Source organism: Excalfactoria chinensis, chromosome 17 (genome assembly GCF_039878825.1).
Source record: "Excalfactoria chinensis isolate bCotChi1 chromosome 17, bCotChi1.hap2, whole genome shotgun sequence".
In the NCBI taxonomy this organism is placed as follows: domain Eukaryota; kingdom Metazoa; phylum Chordata; class Aves; order Galliformes; family Phasianidae; genus Excalfactoria; species Excalfactoria chinensis.
Genome location: NC_092841.1, coordinates 9,723,475 through 9,751,449, shown reverse-complemented (window position 1 = coordinate 9,751,449; position 27,975 = coordinate 9,723,475). Strand labels below are relative to the sequence as shown.

The 27,975-nt window shown below is 42.9% G+C and overlaps 2 protein-coding genes across 11 annotated transcripts in view; one reads left to right on the top strand and one right to left on the bottom strand.

Moving 5' to 3' along the window:
- Nucleotides 1-16,573, bottom strand: part of TMEM94 (transmembrane protein 94) — a 41,702-nt gene extending 25,129 nt beyond the window's left edge. Inside the window, exons 1-7 of one of the 5 annotated variants that reach the window (XM_072351875.1) lie at nucleotides 16,436-16,573; nucleotides 11,666-11,792; nucleotides 4,333-4,452; nucleotides 3,520-3,647; nucleotides 2,781-2,917; nucleotides 1,924-2,120; nucleotides 494-645 (exon numbers count right to left, since the gene is read on the bottom strand). In XM_072351875.1, coding sequence (XP_072207976.1) covers nucleotides 494-645; nucleotides 1,924-2,120; nucleotides 2,781-2,917; nucleotides 3,520-3,647; nucleotides 4,333-4,452; nucleotides 11,666-11,689 — 758 coding nt within the window. In that variant the 5' untranslated portion in view covers nucleotides 11,690-11,792; nucleotides 16,436-16,573. Of the gene's footprint in view, nucleotides 1-493; nucleotides 646-1,923; nucleotides 2,121-2,780; nucleotides 2,918-3,519; nucleotides 3,648-4,332; nucleotides 4,463-9,118; nucleotides 9,321-11,665; nucleotides 11,793-16,435 lie in introns of those variants that run through there. The other 4 variants (XM_072351874.1, XM_072351873.1, XM_072351876.1 and 1 more) reach the window with 4 other exon arrangements.
- Nucleotides 14,527-27,975, top strand: part of GRB2 (growth factor receptor bound protein 2) — a 31,840-nt gene continuing 18,391 nt past the window's right edge. Inside the window, exons 1-2 of one of the 6 annotated variants that reach the window (XM_072351884.1) lie at nucleotides 14,527-14,645; nucleotides 24,558-24,799. In XM_072351884.1, the coding sequence (XP_072207985.1) occupies nucleotides 24,722-24,799 (78 nt within the window). In that variant the 5' untranslated portion in view covers nucleotides 14,527-14,645; nucleotides 24,558-24,721. Of the gene's footprint in view, nucleotides 14,646-16,098; nucleotides 16,255-16,671; nucleotides 17,033-21,222; nucleotides 21,388-24,557; nucleotides 24,800-27,975 lie in introns of those variants that run through there. The other 5 variants (XM_072351883.1, XM_072351880.1, XM_072351882.1 and 2 more) reach the window with 5 other exon arrangements.

Here is a 27,975-nt window from a genome sequence, read left to right as displayed (position 1 = left end):
CTTTTTTCCCAAAAACGTGCCTTGCTTTCAAGTTGAAATGGATGCAGTGATTGTGTAATTACCTCAAGATCCTGGCTTCTGAATTACAGAAGATGCCACTGACCAGGGATTTATCAATTAATCTATATCCTCAGTCTCAATCTCTGAGATTTAAAATAATAATAATAATAATAATAATAATTTGAATAAAATAATTTCAAATGCATGAAATCTATGACCTCCCTGCATTGTTCAAATTTACTTGAAAAGTAATGAGCTGAACAGTAATACTTAGCATGCAAGGCTTTTAAATATCAGCCTAAACTATCAGCTAAGGAGAATAAGTGAAGACAAACAGTAAGAATCTTACTGTTGGGGTACTCCTAGAAGACACAGCAAAGCATACTTGGAAGTTCCTGGGCTCGACTGGTAAAATTTCATTTTTTTCCTGATACAAGATATCAGCAAGGACCAAGATAAGTTATGAAGCCACTGAGCACAGTATTTAACTCACCTGACATTATCAATTATTGGAGTCTTCAAGACACGGAACAGACGATATAGCTGAGGGTTCTGAGGTCCCTTTTTCACTTCTCCTCTTGGGGAGGGTGGAGGTGAGAAAGGTGGAAACAGATCTCCTGGCTCCAGAACTATGTGCTCATCATCCTAGAAAAAAAAAGTCAGTGAGCCAAAGGCTGCTCATCTGGGGCCTCAGTGGAATCCTGCTTCTGGGAACTGGAAGTTTAGTCCAGCAGGATTTCTCCTACCACAAGTGACAATACCCATTTGTTACAGTTCTATCTCGGCTCTCAAAAATTCATTAGTTATACTGCTTCAAACTTTCTCCCCTATGAAGAAAGGCTAAGCGAACTGGGTCTGTTTAGCCTTGAGAAAAGATGACTGAGAGGGGATCTAATCCAAGTTTGTAAATATCTGAGGTGTGGGGGCCATGGTGGCAAGGCCAGTCTCTTTTCAGTGGTACGTGGAGACAGGACAAGGGGAAATGAACATAAGCTGGAACATAGGAAATTCTGCACGAATGTGTGCAAGAACTTCTTTACAGTGAGGGTGACGGAGCACTAGAACAGGCTGCCCAGGGGAGTTGTGGAGTCTCCTTCTGTGGAGATATTCAAGTCTTGCTTGGACGCCTACCTGTGCGACCTGGTGTAGAGAACCTGCTTTGGCAGGGGGGGTTGCACTCGATGATCTCTAGAGGTCCCTTCCAACCCCTACAATTCTGTGAAACTTGAAGCAAAATTAAATGCTTGTGGACCTTCAGAAGTAACAAAACACACCTAGTTATTCATGAATTTTAGCATTTCATAGAATCATAGAATCACAAAATCACAGAATGGCCTGGGTTGAAAATGACCTCAAAAATCATCTAGTTTCAATCCCCCTGCTATTGTGCAAGGTTGCCAACCACCGGACCAGGCAAGCCACACCCAGTCTGGCCTTGAATGTCTCCAGGGATGGGGCATCCACAGTCTCTCTGGGCAACACGTTCCAGTGTGTTACCACCCTCTGAATGAAAAAATTCCTCCTAATATCTAACCTAAACCTCTGCTGTCTTAGTTTAAAAGCATTTGGAGTAAAAGTCAAAATTAACAACAAAGGTAAGTAAGGTAGAGGAATTGTACATCATATCATCCTACTGGACAGATTTATTACACTTAAATCAGCAGCTTAATACACTTTCCCCTTGACCTGGCAGATGGACAATAAAGATATGGTGCTACAGTATCACATTAGTGTCTCCAGTCTGTTGGGTTTGGGTGTTTATAGTGAAGATAGAGCTGTCTAACAAAGCACTTTCTTTGATTGAACTGGAGTTTCAAAGCATTTAAAAGGTCAGAAGAATCAAGCATTCCCATAATCCATACCTTGAGATTTAGAGTATTAATAAGAAAAGGAAAGGCCAGGGAACTAAGACAAGCAAGTTACCTTAATTCCTCTCAGAGAAGCAAACGACTCCTGGCCTGGCCTCAAAGCAATGACATCACCTTCTACTAATAGGCTTACAGGCAGGTTCACAAGATGACCATCCCTGTATGCCCAATGAAGCGACCAGGATGGGGCATAAGGCATATGGAGATCAGGGTACATGGAGTCTGGCCATTTCACCTCTTTGTCAAGTGTATCTGAAAGACACAATGTGAAGGAATTACGTGATAAAATTCAGAAGAGGCCAATCATGCATCAATTTACATTTCATGGTGGCTACAGGCCCTCCAGTGCTAAGATTGGTCCATGCCCATGAACTTTAACCTTGTTGGCTTCCCCTCCTTCCCCCCCCCCCACTGTATAATCAATTAAACACTGTCACGTGGTAACATTAAATACATACTTGTACAGTGAAAAAGCTAAGGAATGTCCTTAAAGGTGCCATGCTGAAATGAACTACCACCTTGAGTTCAAAAGCCCCCATTGAGAAGATGCATATGTACAGCAATTTATTTCCTTTTGTTCTATGTTGTAGCACAATCCCACATTTTCTTCTTTCATCATCTGCAGCAAGGTGATATTTTGTAAGTAATTTGGGATTTGAATTACTCCAAAGCACAGACACAACACACACCTATCTGGTAGCATACCAGATGGAAGTGCATGGCCACACCGCAGCTCAAAACAGCGATTCCACAGAACAGGCATGATACAGGACACAGCTATCACAGCCTGTTTCTGTGTAACACAGGACAAGGCTAGTAAATCCAATTAATAGCACATGATCAAGTTTTGGAGAAAAATCCAATGTGGAATGAACACAAATCCAAATGACAGACAGATGAATGAGGCCTCACCATTTATCTTATCAATGATCATCTGAAGTCTCCTCTCCACCTCTTTGCACTTCAGCCTCTCTTGACGTCCAATCATGAAGAGATCCAAGAGGAGAAGGAGGAAGAGTGCCAATGCATTAACTATTTCAGCACCTTGGCTTTGCACAGCAAAAAAATAGAAGAAAGCAGAAAGCAGTGGAGTTTTGAGTAAATGAGCAAAGTATGCTGCCTGCCACCCACAGAGGTACTTGCACATCTGTTCAATGGTTTATTCTTACACCCCAAAGACTCATGTTTAAAAAAGAAAAGCGGAGAAGACACAACAATGCTTCTTCAAGATAACACCACCAGGGAAGTTTGAAAAGACCTGTCTCAATTAAAAAACACCCTTACAAATACAGTCAAACATGTTACGGCTCTTGCGACAGTACAGTAGTTTCTCTTATGAGCCACTAGCTTCTATACTTTCAAAACCCTCCTGAACAATTCTAATGTCTCAGGATTTTTTAAGACATATGAAAACTGTAGAAAGAAAATCACATAGACTGCTCTCATACAGCACAAGATGTTCTATGGGTCAATTAGAAGTAGAATTAAGTTAGTTGAAGTTTTGTGGAATGAAGAAGGATAGATTTACCAGTATGAACATGTTCATGATGACAGAATGAGAGACAATGATGATATGTCTGCCATACACAGAGTCAAGAGGTTGCAAAATTACTATTTGCTTCAGTCAACTAGTAAATGATTTTTTGCTTACTTTCCCTGTGGCTGGCTCCCAGAGCAGCACAGCAGCAACACCACTGCCAGAAGCATCAGAGATGCACCAGGCCAGTGGAAACAGGAACAACGGTTACCATGGTACAAAAAACTGCTTCTCCATGCCTCCTACAAAAGGAAAGCAGCAGACAGCATTCATAAAATACAAAGCAAGGGATTAAAAAACGTTGAAGAAAGATAAAGTCAGCAGTTCACAGACACTCCAAGGTGAACACAACTTTGCAAATCCCCTTAGAACTAAAGTGCATCCCAGATCAGTTATGCAAATGCTACAGCACTAAAGGCTGTTCAGCTGGGGAGTCTGGGGTGACCCTTGCTATCCTTAGTCTTGCTTGGAAGAATGAAAAGACTTCTTTGCCAGGCTACTCCACTGTCAGTAGCTAGAAAGAAACATGTTTAACGTTTAAGTAGTGTGAATAAACACTAGCGCTTTGTATTCAATGCATGTAACAGATAAAAACAGAGGACAAGGGGAGACTGTTGAGTTCCACTTCTCTTTCTCTTCACTTGATATGGCTCTCCTGTACAAACTGCCACTACTGGCTCTTGAAAATGTTAGATCCTTCATAGTTGAAGCTAAGCTCCTGTAGTACACCAGCAACCATGAGAAAAGTGCTGAGAAATGTACCTCTAGGTAATTCCTTGCTTTGTTCCCAAGGACTTTGGCAGTTCTAAACCTGTAAACTTTACAGCAGCAGTCAAAGAGGAAATGTAGCCAACTTTCAGTTAGTCCTTGACTTTGCTTTGAGAAGGGGAAAATGAGCATCCAACCTAGTGCTGTTTGGTATCTCACCTTCCATGAAGTCACTTTTTTCCGTTCCTTCTGATGTCCCTCCAGTAATGTTGTCAACTGGTCTCTCAAGATCGTAAGGGCTTTCTTTGTGGTAAGGCCTAGACTTGAGGTCATCTCATCCTGAAGTGCCAGAAAAATGAACTTGTTTAGTATTTTCATATTTTCTTTTAAGCTTGTTTCCGGTGGCTAACTGAGCACCCCACTGTGAATGCCTCGCACTCATCACAACCAGTTTCAATATTCATTTCCCTGAAATCATCTCTTTTCTTGTAACTGCTGGCTGGAATTACAGCACCAATATACTCTATACACCAAGTCATTTCTGCAAAACAAGGTTCTAAGCAGTGGCTGGGGACAATACTAAGAGAGACTGCTCAGTTCTGAGGTTACATACATCTGAACTGGTATCAGCTTGTAGAGACAAAAGAACACAGACAGTTACGCTGAAATTTTATTGATACAGGATAGATTTTGCTTACATAATTAACAGCTATGCAGTAGAATACTCGCAATGCTAAAAAAGAGGGGTCCAGTTTATACAACTCCTAATCACAAATTTTGGTTCTAAACTCTGCTTCTGTGCCTACAAAATCTCCTAGATTTAACTGCTAGGCCACTCAACAGTTCAGGATGACTCCAGCATCAACAAATCCTTTTACAAGAGAAAGCACTGAAGTCCTTAGTGCTGAATTGTGAGAACATACTGGTGAGGCACTCTGGCTTGAAGGGAGCATATGCATTAAAGAGGCACGAGCGTGAGAGGATGCAAACCAAGGGAGTGCTATTTGGACAATGCTGCCATGAGTTTCTGATTATCATGAAAGTAGGGAAAATGTTTCTATTTCCAGGATAAGAACATTTACCTTCCTTTCAAATCTGAGACTGCTAAGAGGTTCTGGAACTACCAGATCACTGAAAGTGAATCAACAAGGAAAAGCAGGCAGGTGGCTGTTGAGAATACCACAGTACTGCGCAACAGAAGATCTCATTTGCATTTCATGCTTTAATACAAATACCCTGAAGGTGACAGTGAATTAGCAATGCTCAGGTGTATCATGCTGTTTACAGAGTACAGACCTACAGAACACAAAGCAGGCAGGAAGCTTCCCTCTCCAGCTCACACTAGCGTGACACACATTCTAGCAAATACAGTTCAGGCGGGATCTGCAGCTTTTCCTGCTATTGCAGCCACAAGCTCTTCCCAGCACTACAAAATCCACCTTACTCTCAACCTGCAGCAGCTCTGCTGTTCAGCTATATGCATACACATCCAGTTCTGCAAGTGCATCTCAACTCTGGTTTGCACATTTCTTCATGTTCCATAAATGAGTGTTTTTGTTGACGAACTTCTACTAGAAACTAACCTTGCACTTTGAATCCATTTGCTTTGATGACTCAACCAGAAACTGTAACAGAAGTGTCAAGAAATGGCTGATAGCTGCTCTTTAAAATCTCATCTAGGCATCCCCCTCCCTGCCTAACCCTAACCATAACCCTAAACCTAACCCTAACCCTGCCTCCCCCGCCACCCTCCCCTCCCTACACACTTATGAGGCGCAATTTGAAACAGCAAATTCTGGCCACACAGTCTAGTAGTGCTGATTAGTTGGATTAGTTGCAGTTTCTTAGAAATAAAAATAAACCTGCTTAGTTTTCATTCTTTGTGCCAGTTTTAGGAATATAGGAAGCAGTTCTGTGTTGTTCTTGGAAGCAGCCCAGGTATCATCAGCACAGGACTAGGCACAGAATTCTCCTAAATACCCCAGAGGAGAAGATGGCAGGCAGCAATCTAGCAATGGGCACACCATGGCACCATGGGAGTGCTGCCAACAGGAGTGCCTGAGAGCAACACAGAGTGAGCGTCAATCTGACTGCTAGCTGACTGGGGCACAGCAAAGCAGTCACAAAAACATTTACCCTTTCTTTCCAACAATGAGAAAGAAGTCAGATAAATAAGGTGCAAACTGAAACGTAACGATAAGGTGGACTTAACTGAAAAGCAAAGTCTGCTTAACCACCGAGTTGATTCCAACCAGTACAGAAGAAATGCAAGAAAACCTGTGCTTAATGACAGTGTTTAGTACAGCTATGTACTCCCTAGAAAGTGTCACATCACAGTTGGGAGTAAGTAAGAGAAGGGAGCAAATTCAGAGGGAACCAAAAAGCTTCCTGAAACATTTGCACACCTGCTCTAGTCTTAACACAGGTGTTATGGTTTTGCCATAGGATCAGTCAAGGAAGGAAGGTGTAGTAAGTAAGAAAGAACAAAGTCTGGGAGGGCTGATGAGGAGGAAAAAGAATTTTTAAACACCCATCTTGACACTTAAAATGTGGAGTTTATGGTAAAGTGAGCAGATAGAGCCAGCCTGGTAAGCAAACATTGTAATATTGTTAGTGAGCTGCCAGTGCTGACTCAGAAAACTGTAGGTTTGGCTCTCCAGACCAGAAATAGCTCAGAATTAAAAAAGGAGCAGCATCAATAGACTTTGCATTGCCTTCTCCATTCAGTTGGCCCTCCATAGTTTGACATGGGGATATCAGTTGCTAAATACCAAATGCAGGTTCATCCAGGACTTTTTTTCAACAGCCTTGCCTGCCTCAGAGCAAAAACGTTTCCTTTCCCTTCCTCATGCTTTCAGGTTGCATATAGGAAAACACTGTTTATCTTCTGAATTTTCTCTTACAATGAAAAGTTATTCCTGAGCATCGCTATCTAGTCATGTCTGTTTTCTGCACGAAGTTTTATTATCCTGAATTCCTCTTATTTTCATGCAACCATCATACATCCACAGTAGCATATTTATTTGTTTTATCAGTATGCACTGATATAAAATGTGTTGTTGTACCACGTGCCAAACATTTGTTAAACAACACTGGAGCACAAATATATGTTCTGCACTATAAAACTCACCCTTCCCACTGCTTCTACAGGCATGCACACTTATTCAACATTACACAATGGTAGATAAGTTTTGCCCTCTGCGGTCTCTTGCAGAATAAGGGCTTCTCACCATGATTACTGTGTATTTCAACATAACTGCCTTAAAAAGGCTGTTAAAACAGACAAGTGAATAGGAAACAGAAGATTTGCTGGAAGGTTCAGCTTTCATAGATTGCAATTCCACCTCTCTGATTCAGAGTGGTATGGAAAGCCCCTACTAGGAAGCTGTCAGATTCTTTCCCTCTCTCCAGGATGCATACACTAAGTCCCCTTCTTCAACACTTTGACTCAACTGCTTCTCAGATTTCAACAGTTGGAGGCAGGAAACTGTGCAAGGGAATCTGCTTCCTTTTTCTGAGAGCTCTTTTGCATTGCTCTAGCAGAAACAAGGCACTTTTTAATTTAACAGTAATAGTTTTCACACTATTAACCTAATTCATTGATCACACCTCATGAAATATAAGTGCTATTCACAGCTTCAAAAGCACATGAGAAGGAACAACTTCACCAGATACATATGCATAACATAAAGTCAGATTCTTGCTTATGATGAGGCACAATACGACCTACAGTGCAGCTTTTTTTAGTCCCATCAGAGGGGGCGGCAGACCATACATACAAAAGAATGCAATTTCTTCAGGCAACATTTCTTAACAGTAAGCTAGTGCTTGATTTATTTTTGTTCTAAAGTAAACTGTACTTCAGTGTACTACAGCTCTGTCCAAGTGTGGCTGCTGAGTTAGTGCTCAGGCTATCGGTAATAACCATTCTATAGCATGATAGAGATGTAACAAAGGTAAAATTCAAAACAATTCTGCGGCTAAGTTGCTACTAGCTGAGGGAGAAAGAAAGCACTGAGCTTTGCATTACCCATTTAGAAGGGTTGGCATCATACTCTGCTTCACACAGGGCATAAAATTTGAATGTCATTGTGTGGTATAAAATAGACTCTGTTCCAAGCAAAATGTAGTGATGATTCAGGCAGCCAATTAGTGCTGCTCTGGCCAGATATCACAGATCGTTGCTCTTGCTGCTGTTTTTTTTTGTTGTTTTTTTTTTTTGCACTGTAAGTCTACAGGCTGTTGGTGATGAGCAGCAGGGAGTTTTGAAGGCAGCTTCCCCACTGGAACCCCCACAGGCACTCAGTTACCTCCCTCAGCTAGAAGCTCACCTGCATTAAATAATTCTAAATCTGTAATTAATTTATCCAGTTACAGTATTCCCCCAATAAGAGATCAGTTAAGGCTCCATATTTATTCTGTTTTTGATACACACTATAGTGCTTTGCGCCAATGCAGAGCTTATTCCAGAGGATATTAATCTCTTCTCTGAGACAAGTAATGTTCAGAAATCCACAGAACTTCAGCAATTCTTTCATCTTCCCATTAGTTTCCTTCCCATCCCCGCTTCTTTATCTGAAGACTATGAAGACTAGAAGTACTAAATAGCCCAGCAGCTGCACCACAAAACATGTTTAAAAGGAGTATGGATGTTCAACGGTCACAGATCAAAGCACATAAAAGAAACAGACATTTAAATCAAAAGGCAGAGGAGTAGCAAAGCAGGAGTCAGCAGCTAAATTCATCTTTGCTCCCTCCTGTTGGTCCTATGGTTAAATCTGTGATTTAAAACAAGGCTTTGCTCCCCAATCCCTTCAACAACAAGCCATCCCCTTGCTAAAAATCTTCACTGCTTCATGTCCTGCTACAACCTCTTTCCTCAAAACCTCCAAGCTTTTCATGCAGAGCTTATTCACATCAGCATTTCACATCAGGCAAGATGCAGGTTGGGGAAGGAGAGAGGGAAAGCCATTTTGAATTTAAACATTAAGAGAGAGAAACTTACTTTGCGGCATTTGCCTTGGTGGGTGATCCAGGGACCAGCCTGCTTAAAGAGCATCTGGCCTGTACTCCCGATCCACTTACACAGCAACTTGCAATGCTGCTGCTCTCCAAAAATGAGAACAGAGAAGGAGAGAGAGAAAGACTGCACACAGACAAGCACTGCAGAGAATGAGACAGAAGCAGCAGCACGAAGCAGCAGCCTGCTGATTAATTCAGCCTGTTTCCAGTCATGCTGTGCAGATCTAGCAAGCAGGCAGTGCATGGGGGTGGGGGATGAGAAAGAGAAAGGAAAAAAGACAGAAACAGAAGGAAGTTTGCCCAGGATAGCCCCTATGAAAGAATGGTCCATTCATCAGATAGAGCTGATTAAGCCAGAATCCCTGGGTTGCCTGCCTGTAGAGAAGCATATGCACACATAGTAAGAGTTGATGCTGACAGACAGGGGTCTGTGGAAAAACAGATGGCAAATTACATGGGACAAAGTGCTGTAAAATATACTACAGAGGAAGGAACACCTAAGCAGCTAAAGGAATAGAAACAGGTAAGAGATTAAGAGCCCCAGGAATGCTGACTTTCCTATGTAACTCTGGGAGAATCATCCAGGGGACTCCATAGCTTTGAATTCAAGCTCAACTTAAAAATAAATAGGATGGCTACAGGTCTGATGTGTTCCAACCCTCTTTTCCTGTTGATAGTGTGTCTTCCCAGCTGAAACTAAGACGCAGAGAAAGCAACAAATACCCCTCTCAGCATTCACACATCCTGAGCCACCCTATCTAAACCAAAAGGTCACAGAGACTCTTCATAGCCATACACCATGTCTGGGGTTCACTGCTTACTGCCAACTGTACAGTACCACAGAGAGGCAAAGAAATAGTGCAGACAGGGAAGGACCGAGTGCAATGACAGGTAATGAAAAAAAAAAAGGCCTTTGGAGGCAAGGAAGAGTTGAACTTTCTCTCACTCTCACATTTTACAGGAATGCTTCCTTTTTGCTGCTGGAAGTAAACATCTTTGTAAGTAGGTTTTTATATAGCTCCTGCTTCAGTGCTGTCCTGATTCTGTCTGACCTACCCAGCCTTTCAAAGCAATCATTATATCAGTTACTTTCCTTCCATATAGAAAAGGGTGAAGAACTGGAACCATACCAATAGTTTGCCAAGGATTATAGCCAAGCTGTATAAAATGGAACTGGCATATACTGCAAAGAATTTCAGTCTCAGCATATTGTGCAGCTCTGAAGACCACATGCAGGTGTCAGGACTCGCCTACCAGCCCTAGCCAAAATCTAGGCTAAAGAAAAATCTAATTTACTTCCTCTCCTTACCTGAGAATCAGATGACTAAGTACGCACAGTTTATATACTTTGTCTAAAGCCAGAAATAGTGATTAAAGGTCTTCACACTGATAATAGATGCAACATAGGATATATCTAAGACAATTTGTGAAAGAATGTTATCACCTTCATGTTGACACTGAGTTACACTCCAGTATGTCATCTCACAAAGTTCTTAAATCTTGAAAGGAAGCAGCCACCACATTTAATGCCAATTCATTAGAAAGCAGGAGGAGAAAGAAAAAGACATCCTTCATACTTCTGTATTTTGTTTCCTAGATAACAATTTTAAATTGCAGAAAGGAACAAAATGTCCTAATGGTACATTTTTTTTCTTGCATACTCTTTTCATTATATTCATCTACTCCTTTTGTCACAAACAAAAAAAAAGTAAGGAGAAAAAAAGGAACACTAACAACAGTACTGGGAAATTCCTCACAAAGCATACATGTATCAGCCTCTTTCCAACTTAGTGCTTATTCAGCTGTTTCTTGTGGCTCATTTAAGTCTTCTAGAGACTTAAATGAATGTGAATAGAACAACTCAGTGACAGAGCGATACCATGGCTTCTTCAAGGCCTTTGACATGGTCCCATACCACATCCTTATCTATAAATTAGATTAGATATATAGACATGGATTTGAAGGCTGAACTATATATATCCTGTAAAGGGTACTGACTGAAAAGTGAGTATTCACCCACTAGCAACCCAACATATTTAAAACAATTTCCGGCCTCTGCCAGGCCAAGCCATGTTTAAATCCACCAAATGGAAATTAATTTCCCAAATGCATCACTTTGGTTAACTGACATTTCCTAAAACAAAACTGAACAGCCATTAAAATCCACAGCTTACTTGTGAGCACATGAAGAAATCACAACATTGTATCTTGAAAGCCCTACTCACAGGCCTGTTCACCACTTTGAAGATACCTAGGTCTCACCACATTGAATACTGACCAATGGGATATAAAAAAGGAGGTGACTCTTTTGGAATAGCACTCTGCCATCGCTGGACAACCTCACAGCAGACTGAGACAAGTGAGTACATCTTGATGAGTGTCAAGGTGACAGAAGTCTCAATTTTTGCATTAACCGTGGATTATATTGTCACATAAGAACACCAAGTGGTTGGTCTTGACTCAAAATAATAAAAGATTATTAGAAAGACTCAACATTTAGGTTAGGCATGATCCTTATCAGGAAACCTACCTGATACTTCTCCTTGAGGTCCATGGCTACACAATTCTGTAAGCATGTCCAGCAAAAGCAGACAGCTTCTCAGGGAAGAATGTCTCCTAGGTAGAGATGAACCTGGTTATATTTATCATATCACCATCTGTGGAAATAGAAGGGGAAGCAGTTAATTTCCCAGTATCACTGCCTTTAGGACAAGAAAGTTACAGAAGTCACATAATTCTAATTGTTCTTTGAAAGGAGAACTGGGGAGCAGAAAGTGCTTCCAACAGGACAGCATCTCCCTCTTTACTCAGAATTGATCCTATTAGCTCAGCTACTCCCCAGAACTGGAAACAGAGAGGAATTAAGTTCCCTGTACCTCAAGGTCCCTTTAAGGTAAGGCCCCAGAAAAAGCTGACCAGACTCAGGATTCTAACAGGTGTTGGAGCAAGCTGCTACCCATGGCTATTTGTCTTGCTTTTCTTATCAATGGGGAGCTTTGTCCAGCTAATCTCTAATGAAGCCTGCAGTAATGATTCACCCATTTGCAGAAAAGCACTCACAATCTTTGATAGAACTATGCTGCTAGTAACTAGACCATTCTTATTTTAGCACACTGGGACTCTAGCAGAATTGAAGTAGGAAGCAGCTCTGGAGCTCCCAGCTTTTTTCTAGCCAATATGCTCCTTGATCTCCCATAGTACAAATGTGCACTCCTTGCACACATACAAAAACATCCTTCCTGATCCAAAACAAAAGGCATGTATACCTTGCTTCAGAGTATTCTCTCTTATATAAACACAATGAGATATTGTAAGATTATGCAATGAGTGGTCTTAGGAAAATCTTTTGTTATTTAATAGCTCTTGTTTCTATTTTTTAATATCACAGACTCGGGACTTGGACATACACTTCTGGTAAATCCAAGCAAACAAGGAAGTAGCTAGCTCTGCAAATAAATCCAAACCACACACATACTTCCTAGATACAAGAAGACTGGCTTTTGCCAACTGGGTTTTACTACTCTTTTACTACAGTCTCTTCTTCCAAGGATTCTAGAGATGCTATCCTTGTGATAATTTCAAGGAAAATAAAAGGCATCCAAAGCTTACTCAGAAAGCCACTTACTGCCACACTGAAGTGCTAGATATAAATGTCCTCTCTTGCAGGCAAGTACTACCCCTGCATTCTGGGAAGCAGCGAATATTCAGTATTCTGCTTATCAAAGAACTGCTTGCAGTGCAGAAACCAATGCCTGCAAGTGCAGTTTTCTATCTGCCACAAGTCCAGACTCTGCTCTACTCTGTTCTGTGAGTCCTGTCAATGTGCACACATAATGGGAATGGAGCTATTTTCAGGCACACTGTATCCCAGCCAGGCCAATCAGCAACTGCAAAGAGAGGATCAGATAAAGTTACAGGAGCAAAGCTGACAAAGAGTGTTGGGAGTTAGAAGGAGGAAAATGCAACTCCGCATGTTTGCACACAGCAGCTTAGAGCATCAGTATCTCATCTTTAACTTGAGCATCACTGAGGCAAGGCAAAATTAGATGATTTTAAGATTAGGAAAAGATGGCCATTAATAATGAGAGGGCTAAGAAATAAATTCATGACTCTTTTCTTTACCCCACCCCCAACAGAAGATTCATTAGTAGATCTGCCAGGGGGTTTATGTACCTTTCCCTCACTCATTCAAACAAAAAATTGCATGCCTGTATTTCTCTGTGGATCTGCACTTCAAAATCATAATTATCATTGTCGTGATCAGGCAACTGAGAAGCCACAGTCACAAAAGCAGCGCAAGAAGAAACATCTTCAGCTGTTTGTTCTTCAGAGTCTGTATCACTAGCAGCAGAAGGGGCCATGCAGGGAGACAGTTGGGCAGGAGGCAGGATTTGCTACACAGCAGCAAATATCATTCTGATTTAGGCACCAAACTGAAATGTGATCTTGAATGTAAAGCATGCCATTCCTTAAAGTTCAAGGCACATCATTTGCATGCTTAGGAATACCATCCTGAAGTCCTTCAGTGCTAGGAAGCGGCATACAAAGCACAAGTGCTAAAAAGGAAAGACTAGCTGGAAAGATAATTCTTATCTAGATAAAATCAAAACCTGTTAAAATGAACAGTACACTAAGAGCTTGTGAAGGTAATCAGAGCAATCTATGCAACACTGCGTCATCACCATATGTGCTCAGTGCTTCTCCAAAATTAGTTTCAGGTCAAGTGATGCTAAAGGAAAAGACAAACTACAGTGAGAAATATCTTTCCTGAATTTCTACACTAGGACTGGTATTGTAGCCATGTAAACAGTGATTTGCAAGCTTTCTTTCGAATACGTACTTTATCAGAATAAATAATCTCCGAGATTATTTGAAAAAATTATGTCATGGCAACTAAAACTTCATGTGCCTCACAGAGGTCTTGCAAACACACGGAAAATGGCTTCACACAATAAGGAGCTGAAGCAGTTTATGAATTCTGCAGGCAATGTACACTGTACAGATGCGCAGAGATGTGCATTCATTCATTCCAACTCTCCTCTATAGACACTTGGGAATAAAAAACGTATTTGAGGAGTTGCAAGTCTCTAGGGAGAAAAGGAAATCAACTTAATTTTGCTATCAAAAGCGAATTCCCCAATAACAGAATTCCAATAATAATAAAAAAAGCAGATGCCCTAGGAAAACATGGCTTAGATAAGACTGTATAATTACTTATAGTAAATCTAAGCAAAAAAGCTCTTACACCGGTGTTTTGCATTTGGAGACATTTAACTGTAGGGGAATTGTTACAGGTCACAAATCAAACTGGCAATTGAGCACCTGGTGAAAGGGTGAAGCTGGCCTGGGGAACACAAGCAATGTGCACCTGTGCTCCCCCTGTGACCAGAAGGGCATGCCCCAGGGTGGGGCTCATGTAAGGGCCAGCCACTGAAGGGAGGCTGTCTTTTGGGCCAGGCTGTTTTCTGAGAAGGAATGCTGCATACATAGAGTGCTTGTTCACTGGCTGGGTGAGTTCCATTCTTCTTTCTGTATGTGAGTATTGGCCTATCTGTGAATACTTTATCTGGTACTGCTAAGAACCTGTCAGAAGCAATGCTGTTTCTTTGAAAGTAGAACATTAACGTAGTGGTAAGAATGTTTTCTAAGAGTTCCCTGTAAACAGGCACAGCATCTGAAGGCTATTAGGAAGATCAGATGTGTATATTCATTCAAACAGAGTATGACTCTTAGTTGGAAAATGTACTGTTCAGTTCAACAGACTTTATATTTTACTATTTTCATGAGTTCCATTAAAATGTTATGGAGAATAACTGTGTCTAGAAACATGGCAGTAAGCAACTTGTTCTACTGTGATTAGAGAACAGAAGAGTTCTGTGCAGCTCCTTAGCAACTGTTTTTTTCCCCCACTGTTCACTTAAGAGTATTCTGAACAGAGATCCTAAGCGCTCCATGTACCGTATAAGTGGTCCCATGTATAATTACAGGTGTTAAAAATCCAAATGCTACAAAGCAAACCCTACGTCCAATGGGCAGGACAGTGCTGCCCACACCCTAGGCAGGCCTCTTTTTTGGACAGCCCTACCAAAGGACTTGTCTTCTGGCCAGTCCCCCATGGCTCTTGGCAAACTTCACCAGCCATGGGAGTACATAAGCACTTACTTCAAGGGTAGCTCTGGTTTGAGCAGTTTGATCTTAGCTGTGCTTGCTGTGTCTGACAGGAATGTATCTGAAACAGGGATAACCTTCGAGAAACACAAATTTAAAGATTATAGTATTAAGATTAAAGGGAAGTTTGTTTTTCTTGGTTCCACTTGCATTGCCATTATTTGTTCCTGGGACCTAAGCTAAAGCTACTGGTATTTTTATCTCCTCATCAGATAAAGTGTTGGTGATACACTTATTTAAAAGGTTCAAGTTAAGAATATTATGTGTTGATGAGCTTGAGTAGATGAAATACTAACCAAAAGAACACATGGTGTCTATATAAAAACAGCAGCATGTATGTCTATACTATAAAGATTTCTTAAAATGTGGCTCTTATGCCTTCTAGGTTATTTAAATTCTGCTCTATTTGAACAAGGTGTGTACTTTAACATAGCACAGAAGCTAATAATAGTTTATTTACACTATAACTTCTGTTTTTAAGGAACCTGAATATAGATGTACTACATTATCGCATCTTCTTGTGCATACTGCACTGTTCATCGTTCAACTGTGAATTTTGTTTCTACAGTTGCTGTAATAAACAATATGATTTTAATCATTTTTGCCATAGGGGCAAAAACTGTGTGGGGGGGGGAAGCTGCGCTACTTGTAACTGCTTCATGAGGATGGATGGATGGATACGCTGGGCTCGTGCACTGCTGGTAACTTTAGGTGCTGATGGGACTCGGGAAGTTTTCAGGTAACAGCCTGACCACCAGCCGAGCCGTGACGCGGAGCTGCCCGCCTGACCACCCCGACGTGAGGGGGGGAGCTGAGGCGTTTCCCGCCGTGCGAGTGGGCCCAGCTGCCGCTTCACCTGAGAGGAACGCCCAGCCGTGTGTGCCCTAGAACTACGTGTCGGAGCTTTCTGCGATTTGTTCGCTTCCTTCTATCTCTTTCATAAGCCGCTAGGTAACGCTCCGCTGAGGGTAACGGCGCTGCGCGGGAGGCCCGAAGGGTGGGGAGGGCTTTCCTCAGGCCTCCCGACAGGGCCCGGGCCGAAGGGGGAATCCCAACTGAGGGAGCGCGGGCCCTCCCGAACTCGCTCCACGGCGGGACGGAGCCCAGCCGCCGCTGCCCGGCCTGTACTCACCAGCCGCACCGGGCCGTCTCAGCGGGGAAGCCGCTCGCCCGCCCGGCCTCTCCCAGCGCCGCCGGGGCCGCCATCAGCGTCACTGGCGAACCGGGCCGCCACGGCGCTGGGGACTCGCGGTGGCGTTTCGAGGCTTCCTCAAGAAGCTGGTATCTGGTTGGCGGGACCCCGGGCGGCTGCCCGTACGCCGTTCGCTGATTGGTGAGGTCAGAGTAGCGCGCGAAGCCGAGCGGGCGCTTTGGCGGCGGGTCGCCCTGAGCAGCGGCTCAGCCCCGAGCGCGGGGCTCCCTCAGCGGAGCGGCGGCCCGTCTGTCCCCGCGAGCGCCGGAGGGAGGGGCCGATCTCCGTCCCGATGCTGAGGTTGCTTTTGTCTTACGGCGACTGACCGAATGGAAGTATCGAAGGAGCGGTGAGGTGAATGTAGCTGCGCAGGAAGCCGTGGGGCGGCGAGCGTACGGGCGCGTGGAATCTGAGGAGAAATCTGAACCGCTGCACAATCTGGGAAGGAAATCGGGTGTGACGCAGAGGCGGCTCGTCGTGCCGGTGTCTGCAGAGGTTTGAGTTCTGAATTCACGGTGAAGCGGCTAAGCCGGAAAGGTTTACGTTCTGTCTTTATTCCCCTCCCGTAATTCGGCGCTCTTATATCCCAGGCTGTGATGCGCCGCTCCCGCCTAGTCCAGTCAATGCAGTAGTTGAGGACTTTGTGGTGATTTTCCCAGGCTTGGTTTTTCGTAACTGAGGCCACTATGGATTGATGTGAGGAGGTGAACATGCAACAGACACCCCTCCCAGCATTCTCCTTGCTGCACTTGCATTCCTGGCATTCCTCTATTTGCTGCACCCACTTTGTTCCTGTTCCTCTGAGATGTACAGGAAATCAATTCTCCCACAGCTGTCAGGACACTATTACGGCATTATGTTTTCAGCTTGCTAGAAAACTGACCAGGGCCATCTTGAGTTGTCTCAGGTCATTCTGCCTTCTTGTTAACAGATCACCTGGGTTGTTTTCAATAGGAGAAAGCTTTCTGTCCGGGTTCATACATCCGGTTGTTTTTATACAACAATACAAAGCTTGCTATGTAAGCTGTAGTGATACAACGCAGAATTCTGCTTTAGAACTTTAACTATCTGAAGATGAGCTGAGCTAGCCAGAGTATTGCTTTCAAAAGCCAACAAAGCACTGTAGTTTTTTGAAGTCAGGAAATCTGCCGGAGGAAGAAAGGTACGTATTGGCAATGTGTTTAATTACAATTTCTGTGCCAGAAGCAGTTATTATATATACATATACTGAATATGGTTCCTAACATTCAAAATTATTGGCCATTGTTTACTGTATTGTAGCTCATGATAGCAGCTCTCCTGTATGAGGAGAATGAGGCTGGGAACAAATTTCAAGACTGCAGAAAGGACAGTGACAAACTTTGTAGGCCTCTAACAGTAAAGTCCTCTACCTGTGGTTTAGAAGGCAGGTTGAAGTACAAAACGCAATTTAAGCTATGTTATTTTAAAGAAACCATTTGTTTTCAAAAGCTTGTCAAGAAGGTAACATGTCAGTGACTCACAAGTATTGAGGAAGCTAGGTATTCATCAAGGCTGAAGATTTCCTCTGCTAGAACCAGAGGAATCCCAAGCTAATAGCCACCAAGTGGTTGCTATTCAGGCTGAAGGTGATTACACTCATCCCATTTTATTTCTGATACTGACAGTATCTAAACATCTCAGATGCTATTTTTTTTTTCCTCTCTCTCTCAGATGATTAGAAACCTTAAAAGAATTTGTCTCATGAAGCTTAACAAGGATGAATTAAGGCTCTACAAATTAAAGAGTATGTGTTTTGTTCTCTACCAAAGCTTGGATTTTCCTTGTTGCAGCCTCCGCTCTTCTGAGAGAGATGGTTGCTTACTGGGCCCTTTCTGACTTGCACTGTTACTAGAGTCAACTTTGTTGATGACTGCATGTAGAACTCTGAGACCATGCTAGCTCTTTTCATTCCACTGAAGCTGATAATTTTGACAACAAAGAGAACAGATATGATTCAAAACTACAGCAAAATATTTTCTAATTATGAACCCTTACTAAGTTCAGTAGCTCTTTTGCTTGAGGTAGAGACCTCTGAGCTCCAATTCAATCTATGATGCTTAGTTTTCAAAACTAACTTTGAACTTGAATGTGTTGATGCTCTCAGCAAGTGGGAGTAAGAGGTCACATCTTTACTCCTTTGAATGAGAGGAAACAATCCAGAACATCTTCCTGGTTAATATTTAGCTTCTTGCATTGGCTCTACAAGGAGACCAAGCAGTCATTTTAATCTGTAATTAAAATAAAAAAAAAATTAAAAATACGTTTTAAAAATGTAATTTAAAATCATTTTAGATGGCTGGTAGTGCAAAAATAAAGCTTTTTAAGATGTAGTCTTAAAACCTATTGGTAGCAAAAAATCATACATTGATTTCTCCAGGCTGCTCTGAGGTGTTTAAGAAAAGATCCAAGTGTCAGGCACCAAGTCTTCTCTTAAAACTTCTTAAAGTACTCAAAACTATTCTTAGATTTTTTTATCACCACAAATGGTCGTAGAAAATTCAAGCTATTCCTGGAGTAGCACGTTATTTGAAATTGATCCTCTAGTAAAACATGTCTTCCACCCAAGCTTACAGCTGTGCTGGGATTTCAGCTTTTGCTGCAGTGAAGCTGCACTAGTATTTGTGTAATAAGTTGTACATTTTAAACTGTTCACTTGCTTGCAAGGAGGAGGAACAATCTACCGTACTTGATCTGTAGGCAAGTGTATCTCAGCAACTTCTTTATCGGGAGTATTTCTCTGTAACACTTTGATCTCTGCTACTTCTAAAATTGGTTGATTATTTGCCCTTTTAAAGTCAGGCAGCTACAGCCTCTTAAAGTAGCCATCGTTCATCTGGTAGCTGTTAGCCATATCTGGTTTTTCAAGTCCTGTGAAAAGTACCTGCTGTAACTTTGCTGTGGATGTTGTTTAACTTACAGACTTACTAAGAAATTCTAAATCTTCCCTTTGAAGTCAAATGGTGAAACCAGAGACTCTAGGTCTGTGCTAGCACTGGGGACTTGAGACATCTTAGAATCTAGCTCTGGTTTCAACAGTCTGTCATCCTAGATAAGTTACTTTTGCATCCTCAGAAAGAATGCCTGGAACATTTGTAACATCCTCAACTCCCAAAGCTCTTTTTCTCCACCCTTTCCAATTTTTAATTGAAGTATAAGAAGATTTCATATCTTCCCCTAATGCCCAAATCTGGGAAGAAATTAGAACTAGGATCCCTTAAATACACTACTAGAAGGATAAAACAATTTGCAAAGGGCTTAAACCACAAATTTCATATTAAAATAAAGTGGTTTGTTTGTTTTAAAAAAAAGCAACAGAAAAACAACCTTCTCAAGAGTCTTCATCAAGCTGCCTTAACATTTAGATTGAAAGTGTCACCAGACAATGTTTGCAGAGTATAAGTAGAACTGTATGAAGCAACAGTATATGCATTGTGGTGTTTTCATCTTGGTGTGGACAAACCCTGAATCCCCTCCTTTCAGGGGAGTTCAACCAGTTTGGCATTTGTGTGTGTGTGGTTGGTTGGTTTGTTGTTTTTTTTAAGGGGGGCTTAACTGAAGGCTGAGAATACATAACTGTCCGAAAACGTCCCTTCTGTGCTCTGAGCTGAGACAGTCAGACTTCAGTCAGAATAGTGCTGAATTTAGATGAGCCAGGTGTGAGCTCAGCACTTCGGTACGTGCTACGCTTAGTCCCCACGTTCCCGATCTGTTTCTTTTCAGATGGTGAGGAACAATTTCTTCAAAATGAGGGGCAGAGAACCCTCTGTAGTTTGCTTGTGGCTGATCATGGCTTGTTTTGGGAAAATGGAAAGAGATGTGTTGGGTTTTTATTTATTTATTTGTTTATTTTTAAAAGCCTTTTTCCAGGATTGGGAGTGTAGTTCTGGAAAGCCTGTCTCAGAAATAGCTTTTTTCTCTAGATATGAGGAAATATTCTTTATGCACTTGTTTTATTGAGGAATGGATTATTTTAATTACAGCCTCTTAGAGCTAAAGAATCACAAGAGGGCTGGATAATTAAACCTTGGAATGAGCTGCATGTGCAGTCTGGGTTCTGCCCTCTGTGCACATCTCAATGCCTCTTTTTCCCCTACAGCATGGGTGCCTCAGCAGAGCTCAGGACAGATGGCTGTAGAGCACCAGGTGTGCATCTCTGCATCCTCTCAGTTCCAGCACAGGCTGAGGAGCATTCAGGCTCAGTTTTCCTAGTAATAACTTTCCGAATGCACTTTCTGTTAACTGCGTGGTGTGCAGGCCTCCCTGTGTTCCAGAAGAGCAGAGGCACAGATAAAGGAGGAAAATATCTTGCAAAGAGGAAGGGAAAAAAAAATCAAAACAGAAACAACAAAAAACGTCCCAAACCAAACCCGAGCGGTTTCACGTCGAAATTCCCGCAGCCCTGCTTTCCTCCTTTCCGTGCGGGTAATCAATCCGTTACGAACGCTGCTGCTTTCCCTCAGGAGGGCTCGGCGGTTCGGCACACCGCGCAGTCACGCACACGGCGCAGTCACGCACACGGCGCAGTCACGCACACGGCGCAGTCACGCACACCGCGCAGTCACGCACACCGCGCAGTCACGCACGCCGCCGGTCCCGCCAACTGCCGGTGTGAGCTGCGCGTGCGCGAAGGCAGCTCCCGTCTTCCACGCGGAAGGTGAGCGCGCAGGCGCCGCATCCGCAGCGGGCGGAGCAGCGATTTGATGACAGAGCCGCTCTCGCGAGAGTTGCTGAGGGGACGGTGGCGGTGGCGGAGCGGGCGGAGGGGGAGCCGTAGGACGGGGCTGCAGCTTGGGCGGCAACCGAGGCGGCGCTGGAGGGGCGAGCAGGCGACGAGAAGCCTCGGGCGAGGCGGCGGCCCCCAGCGCTGCGCGGTGAGTCCGGGGGAAACGGGGGAGGGGGGTCGTGTGTGGTGGGCCAGCGCCGGGCCGCCGATTCACCCCGCCCTCAGACCCGCTCCGGTGAGGGGAAGGCTTCTCCAGTCCAGGCCCGGCTTCCCGGGACGCCGAGCATCGGCGAAGGGCGGCCCTCTATCGTGGCCTGCTCTCCACAGGGGCTCCGCCGCTCCTCTCGTGCTCCGCGGTGCCGAGACTGCGGGCCCGAGTCCGAACGCTGGGGCTTCCCGAGGCGGTGCGTGTTTCTTGGTGAGGCGCTGGCTGGGCGGCCGGGAGGGGTGGAACGAGGTGCTGTTCCGTTCAGGGGCTGCCTGCTGCGGAGGAGATCGGTCAGGTGCTGCTCGGGTCCCCAGCTGGCCTGCGACTGGGGTCTGGGGTTGCGTCTTTGGGGTATGTGCGTAGGGGGGGTGGTTCTTGGGATGTGTTTTAAACGTTCTGCAGGAGGATTTTGTATTGTTAAGTCCATTCCAAAGGTACAAAAGGTTGTGAGTAACCCGTAGTCAAGTTCTGGTCTTTCTTCTAAACCTTTTGGGTCAAGCTTTAAATGCGAGTTTCTAAGATAGGGATTTTTCCCTTAGCTTTTTCTTCTGAACGTCCTGCTTTGAGATTAAGGGTTGGTTTAGTGCAGTAGGGCTTAACTTGGAAGTATAGTCTCAGATAACCTATAGAGCACATGGATACAGTCTTACTAACTCACACAACATCTGTCCTCGAGTAGAGTTCTCTTTTATTTCATAAAGTTTTATTAAATATACTTAATAACTGGGAGAATAATTTGTAGATCAAATACAAAATTTAAGGAAGTTTGTTCCCTGTTCTAAAAAATGTAAATGTTTTCTGTCAAGAGCAAAAATTCAAAGGGTCCAAGGACTGTTAATTTCAAACACAACATTGTTTGTAATCCGTTTCTGCTCAAGTGTTGGACAATGAGAATTTATGCCCAGAATGGTTGTTCAGTTGTTATAATCTCTCATGATCAAGTCATGTAGTGTTTAAAGTGTTTCATAATACCAGAGAAGCTCGTGGTATTTGAACTTAATTTGTACAGTCTAAAATAAGAAAGTGAGAATAAATTTCTGCTAAGCTAATTTTTTTAGCCAGTACAATGATTTGATTTGATAAATATTATCTGTGATTTTTACCGTAGCATCGTTTTGCAATTGATATCAGGACTTGTCCTCTGACAGTACATACTTAAGGAAGGTGACATGTATTAAGCTACTAGGTATTGAGTGTTGAGTGAGCGTCATCTATCATCCTGCATGTTCTGGCTGTATATGTTGGTCACTTCTGTTTTACCTGGTTAGTTTGTTTTGTTATGTTGTTTTAATTGGTTAATTTAAAATTGTAAGTGCAGATCACTGATTCTTTCTATTCTTTTGTTTAGAGCTGACACTTCACATCTCTGCATGACTTCCAGATGATGTATCCACGTGTTTTTCTTTCCAGTACTCTCAGTAATGTTTTGTCCTCTTAACAATCGACGAAGCTTAAACTCTGATTCTTTGCAAAGTCTTCTACTGAATGTCTTTTCTTCCTGCCCTCACTTCAGCTGTTTTCTAATGTTCTGTTCTTCCCCATATCAGCCTCCAGAAGAACAGTAAGATGAGAAAAATTAAAAGCTCTTACCTGCTATTAAAAAAACAGCAAGCTATTTGTAGGAGCAGTGTAAGAAGCCTGCCTTACCTACATGGTTTTTGAAATATCGCTTAACAAGACGATGAGAATTGTTTCCTGTTGGCTGCAGTGATGAGATTTCTATTTATAATTACTTGTATTCCTTCCTGATATGCAGGGTTAGGGTTAGGGTTTTAAGTACGTTAGATACCTTTCCATTCTGCCAGTTTACTGCAATAGAAATCTTAGTTCAGTTTTGTTGTTTTTTTTGTTATGTTTGGTTGGTTTTTTTTGCCTCAAACTTCATCACTCTCTATGGATGTGGAGCTGAAGATTGGGCAAACGTTATCTGCTTCACTGCGTTCCTATAAGGCAGGTTTCTTTTTTCCCCAGCGGAGTTATAACGCTGCCTTTCTGTGTAGGACTGCTCTTTGTGGACCATGACCACAAAAGGCTGAATTAGCAGGTGTGTGGGTGAACTGATGTTTGTAAGATCTTTTCTGTTTTGGAGAGTCATTGACAAGCATCAGCTCTGCTGATTCAGCAAAGGATTATTTGTGGCGGTTGTTAACTCCTTGTCTTCTTTCTTTCAGTTTTGTTACTTTCTCTGCTATCAAATGAAGTTCGGCTTAGATTAAATCCCATTCTAACCTAGATCAGAATTTATATTCAGGTCCTTAAAGTAGTTTTGGGGTGTCTGTGTATATAATACCGAATTTGGTGTCATCTCTTCTTTGGTGCCACAAGAGACACTGGACTCAGCGCTGCTTTTATGTGCTCCTTCTGGAGATGTTTATTATTGTTTGACGTGTTTCACTGCTCAGGGCAGTAGAGCTTCAGAAAGGTCGCTTTCATGTTAAACTGAGCCCAAACTGTTGTTCATGTATATTATTGTTTCATGACACTTTGATAGACATTACTATTAAGCGCTCTTAAGAGTATTATGTACAAATATAGGACTTCTAAGATGAGTATTCTGTACAGGTATAGAGTGTTCTTTGGCTTGTCTTATACTATTTAAACCGATGTAAACTGTGTGAATGGAAGAAAATGCAACTATAAATACAGTGTAACCTGCGTCTCGAGCACAGGTTTTCCAGTCGGGGAGAGGAGTGCGCTGTCCTCAGTAGCGCCTCCCTGCCCGTGCTTCGCTGCCCGTCCCGGCGTGCCCCACTCTTGCTCTGCGCCCGCAGGCGGAGCCTTCCGCGGAGCCCTGCCGGCAACGCGCCTGACTGCGTAGGGCGCGGGGCCGGACGGCGCCGCTGCCGGCCGGAGGGCACCGGCCGCGGCTCCTCGAGGGCTTCTGCCGCCCCGGGCCGCCGGCTCCTCTTGGTGCCGCCCCTGGCCGCCGGCTGCGGTTCCCCATTGGTCGCCGGCCGTGTCACGCGGGGGAGCCGGGCCTGGGCGAGCACGGGCGGGAGGAAGCGGCGGCCGCGCCGGTTGGAGGGAGCGGCTCTGGGCGCGGCCCCGGCCATCGATCCGGGCCACTTCCCCTAATGGCACGGCTCTTCCTCCTGCTCTCTCTCCTCTAGGGCGGATCGTCCCTTGGCCTCCCCTGTATGTGAGAGACGGGGCCGGTGCCTCGAACGGAGCCGGACCGCGGGAGGGCTGAGCCGGGAGCCGCCGCGGGAGGAAAGGAGGCTGCGGGGAGTGCTTCCTTCCCACTGCCCGCACTGCCTGGCGCGGCAGCCCCAGCATGGAAGCCATCGCCAAATACGACTTCAAAGCTACAGCAGACGACGAGCTGAGCTTCAAACGGGGGGATATACTTAAGGTAAGTGGAGAGTAAAGGATTAGGGATTCCCTCTTTCGCCTTTGGCTCTTCGACTTCTGTCTGGTCAGTCACTTCCTGTCCATTGGACCTGGCTTTTGCTGGGATCTCAGTGGAGGGTGGTCTCCCTTTAGCAGGGTACCGTAGGATTTCCTTGAGCCCAGGCTGGCCAGAGCAGATGCTGTTTCCTTTCTGTGTTAATCATGTGTCCCGAAGTCTTTCCTAGTCTCTTTGCAGACTGTGGAATATTTGAAAACTTAGTCTGCAAATAAGCAGAAGTACAATGTAGCGTACTCCGTGCTGAATTCCCTTCCACAGTAGGTTACCCTTAAAAGTTATCAAGATCAGTGTGGTCATCCTTTCCTTTGCCTCCTGCTAAAGATTTTGGCAGTGATTAGGTTTTTTTCTTAGTAGTTAATATATTAGCATCAGGCTGTCAAGTGTTGGTGCTGAATTTTATCTTCTGGCCTGATGAATGCAAGTGATTAGCTTCTGGCTTTATGTGTAATGAATCTGTACAGATGCAAGTGGGTATTTGAGTACATTAGAGGAATTCTGATCTATAGTTCTTTCAAAATATTAAAAGCTTTTTGAAACTTCTCTTTAAAGAACTTTGAAAAATAAAGTAACTTTTAAAGTAACATGCAGAACAAGCCCAAAAATTCAGAGTAAAATATAAAAATCTGTAGTGATTTGGCTTCAGCGAAGCACAGTTCTGAGCTTGGTTACCTTCAACTAGAAAGAGCTTTTTTTGCATCATGTTGTAATGGATTTTCATTCAGAGTCAGTATTACATCACGATTGTATAAGATGGACATTTATTTCCAAATATTTCTATAGAAATATTTTAAGATGCTGATTTCTAAAATGCTTTGAGCAGAAACCGCCTTGAGTGGTGCCAATTTTGCAGATGTAAGACCGTGACTTTGTGCGCATTGACAAATGACTCCTGCAGACCTCAATGGGATTACTCATCTGCTCAGAATTTTACCAGGGAAGGGCTTGATTTAGCACTATTTAAAGATAAGTTGGAAAAGAGTCCTCTACGTGTAAACTTACGTGGTTCTTTCACAGTTGGCATTTCAGTAATAAATTAGGGCTTTGTTAGAAATGCAGCACTACTGCATAGCTCTTAAAGGATAGTGGCTGCAAAATTGTATCCTGCCTTGAAACTGTGCATTTAAAATAATTGTATCCGCCATGTCTTTCACCTTTTACAGCTGTGCACTCCAACTCCCATATTTGTGTAATTACTATAATATTTCCTTTTGATGTTTTGAAATGTTCAGAACTGTCATAACACCAGATTTCTTCTGTGATAACTTTACGTTTATTTTTTGTTTTCAGTCACTAACTGCCCTCAGCTTTTGTGGTGTATTTGAAGACAGTCTTAGTTGAAGTTAACTTGTAGAAAATGCTAATGGAAAGGAAAATGAATGTAATAAAACAGAGTTTATTTTAGTGTTCTTAATTTTTTTCATCTAGTTTGATATAGCTGTTTGAAGTGTATGAAAAAATGTCATGAGCGATTTCTGAAATTTCATTTATTCTCTAGGAAACGAAGGGGGGAAAGTAGATTTTTACACTAAAAGTTTTGTACTAAAACTGCTGAGATGGTAAAATGTACCTGAGTCTTGGCCACCTGATGTCATCTCATAGATATAAATTTTGTCACAATAATAGAAAGGTGCCAGCGCGAATGCTGTTACATCACAATAATCTCCGTTTTTCCTAGAACATGGGAATTTTCTTATCTAAATGAAATCTAGACAGAACACTTCTCAGAGCTATGATGAGCACTTCTCAATACTATTATTTCTTTTTATCATGTATTCTGAAAATACTTGGAAATGTTATATATTTACTTTATTGATGAGAGAACTGTGGTGTAGAAATTAGAAACTGTGCCTTACTCAAGGTTGTGACCAAAGTTAGAGAGAAGTCCATGAGTTTCAGGAATCTTTTCAGCATGTGGTTGTAGTGAGTTGTGTAGTATGGTAAGGCTCACTGTGTAAAGCTGGCAAACGACAGACAAATAAGCCACCAGCAATTAGAGTTGTTAAAGTTCATTTTACTCAGACTTGACAGCTTCTGTAGTAGATTGTCACTACGAAAGTTACTTCAAATACCTTTCTGTTTGTAGAAATTAATTTTCATCACGCATGCCAGATCTGTTTCTTTAGTATTACACTTGTGACTGAAAAGTCTCCGGGTATCCTGTTCATGTGCCTTGTGTAATCTGTTTTATTTATCAGGTCAGTTCTGCTGCCCTTAAATGAGTGAACTGGGAAGATAAACTTGTAGTTGGAGTGCTGCTATGTACTTCAGTCATTAGATAGCTTTTGCTGAGGCATGTGTGTAGCTTCACACATATAGTGAAGGCTTCTCCAAATCTAGCTATTACCTAGTTTACCGATCCTGGTGCAGCTTTGGAAGGTAAATTTGATGCCATATATAATGGTGGCAGGAAATTGTTTTGTAGAGAAATTTTATGTCTTAACCACACCAAGGAAAGAACATAATCTGTAACCCTTTATTTCCCGCTCCTTAAAAGTTTGTTTCTCTTTGTGCATAGAGAAGGCAAAGATGCACCCAGCCTGGCTTCATCTGATTTCAGCAGATGACTCTGATGTCATGGTGCCGCTATTGCTGAACACCAATGTATTCTGGACGTGATTGAATAGCATTTTAACTATGGTTGTTAGTAATCTTGTGGCAGGATTCCAAAAGTGAGTGAAGATAGTTGACCTTTGACTTGCAATTGTAAAACAGCTGAGTGAAGTGATTGGCCTTTTTGTTTTTGTTTGTTTGTGTGTGTGAGTGGGCAGTATATTATAAAAGCTGCTCCTATGATTTTTGTAGCCCTGGCAGTACTCTGGATCCTCATACTGGTTTAATGATTATACAGCAGGGCACGGTGTTACCGTTCAGGAGGTAAAAACTGACAACTTTCTTCAAGCTACTTTAATGAGCTAATTGCTACTTGCTTTGCCTTTCCCAGAGGAAAGAAAGGTACAGTACAGTTCTGCAGTTCTCAGGTTCACCATTCTTTTCATGAACTACTGGCAGCTTCATAAAACTTGGTGTCTGGCATCCTGTCAAGTGTATGAAGATAGCCCATCTCATTATTAAAAGCAACAGAAGTTTGAAGAATTCCTACTTGAAATTTGGTTACTGTT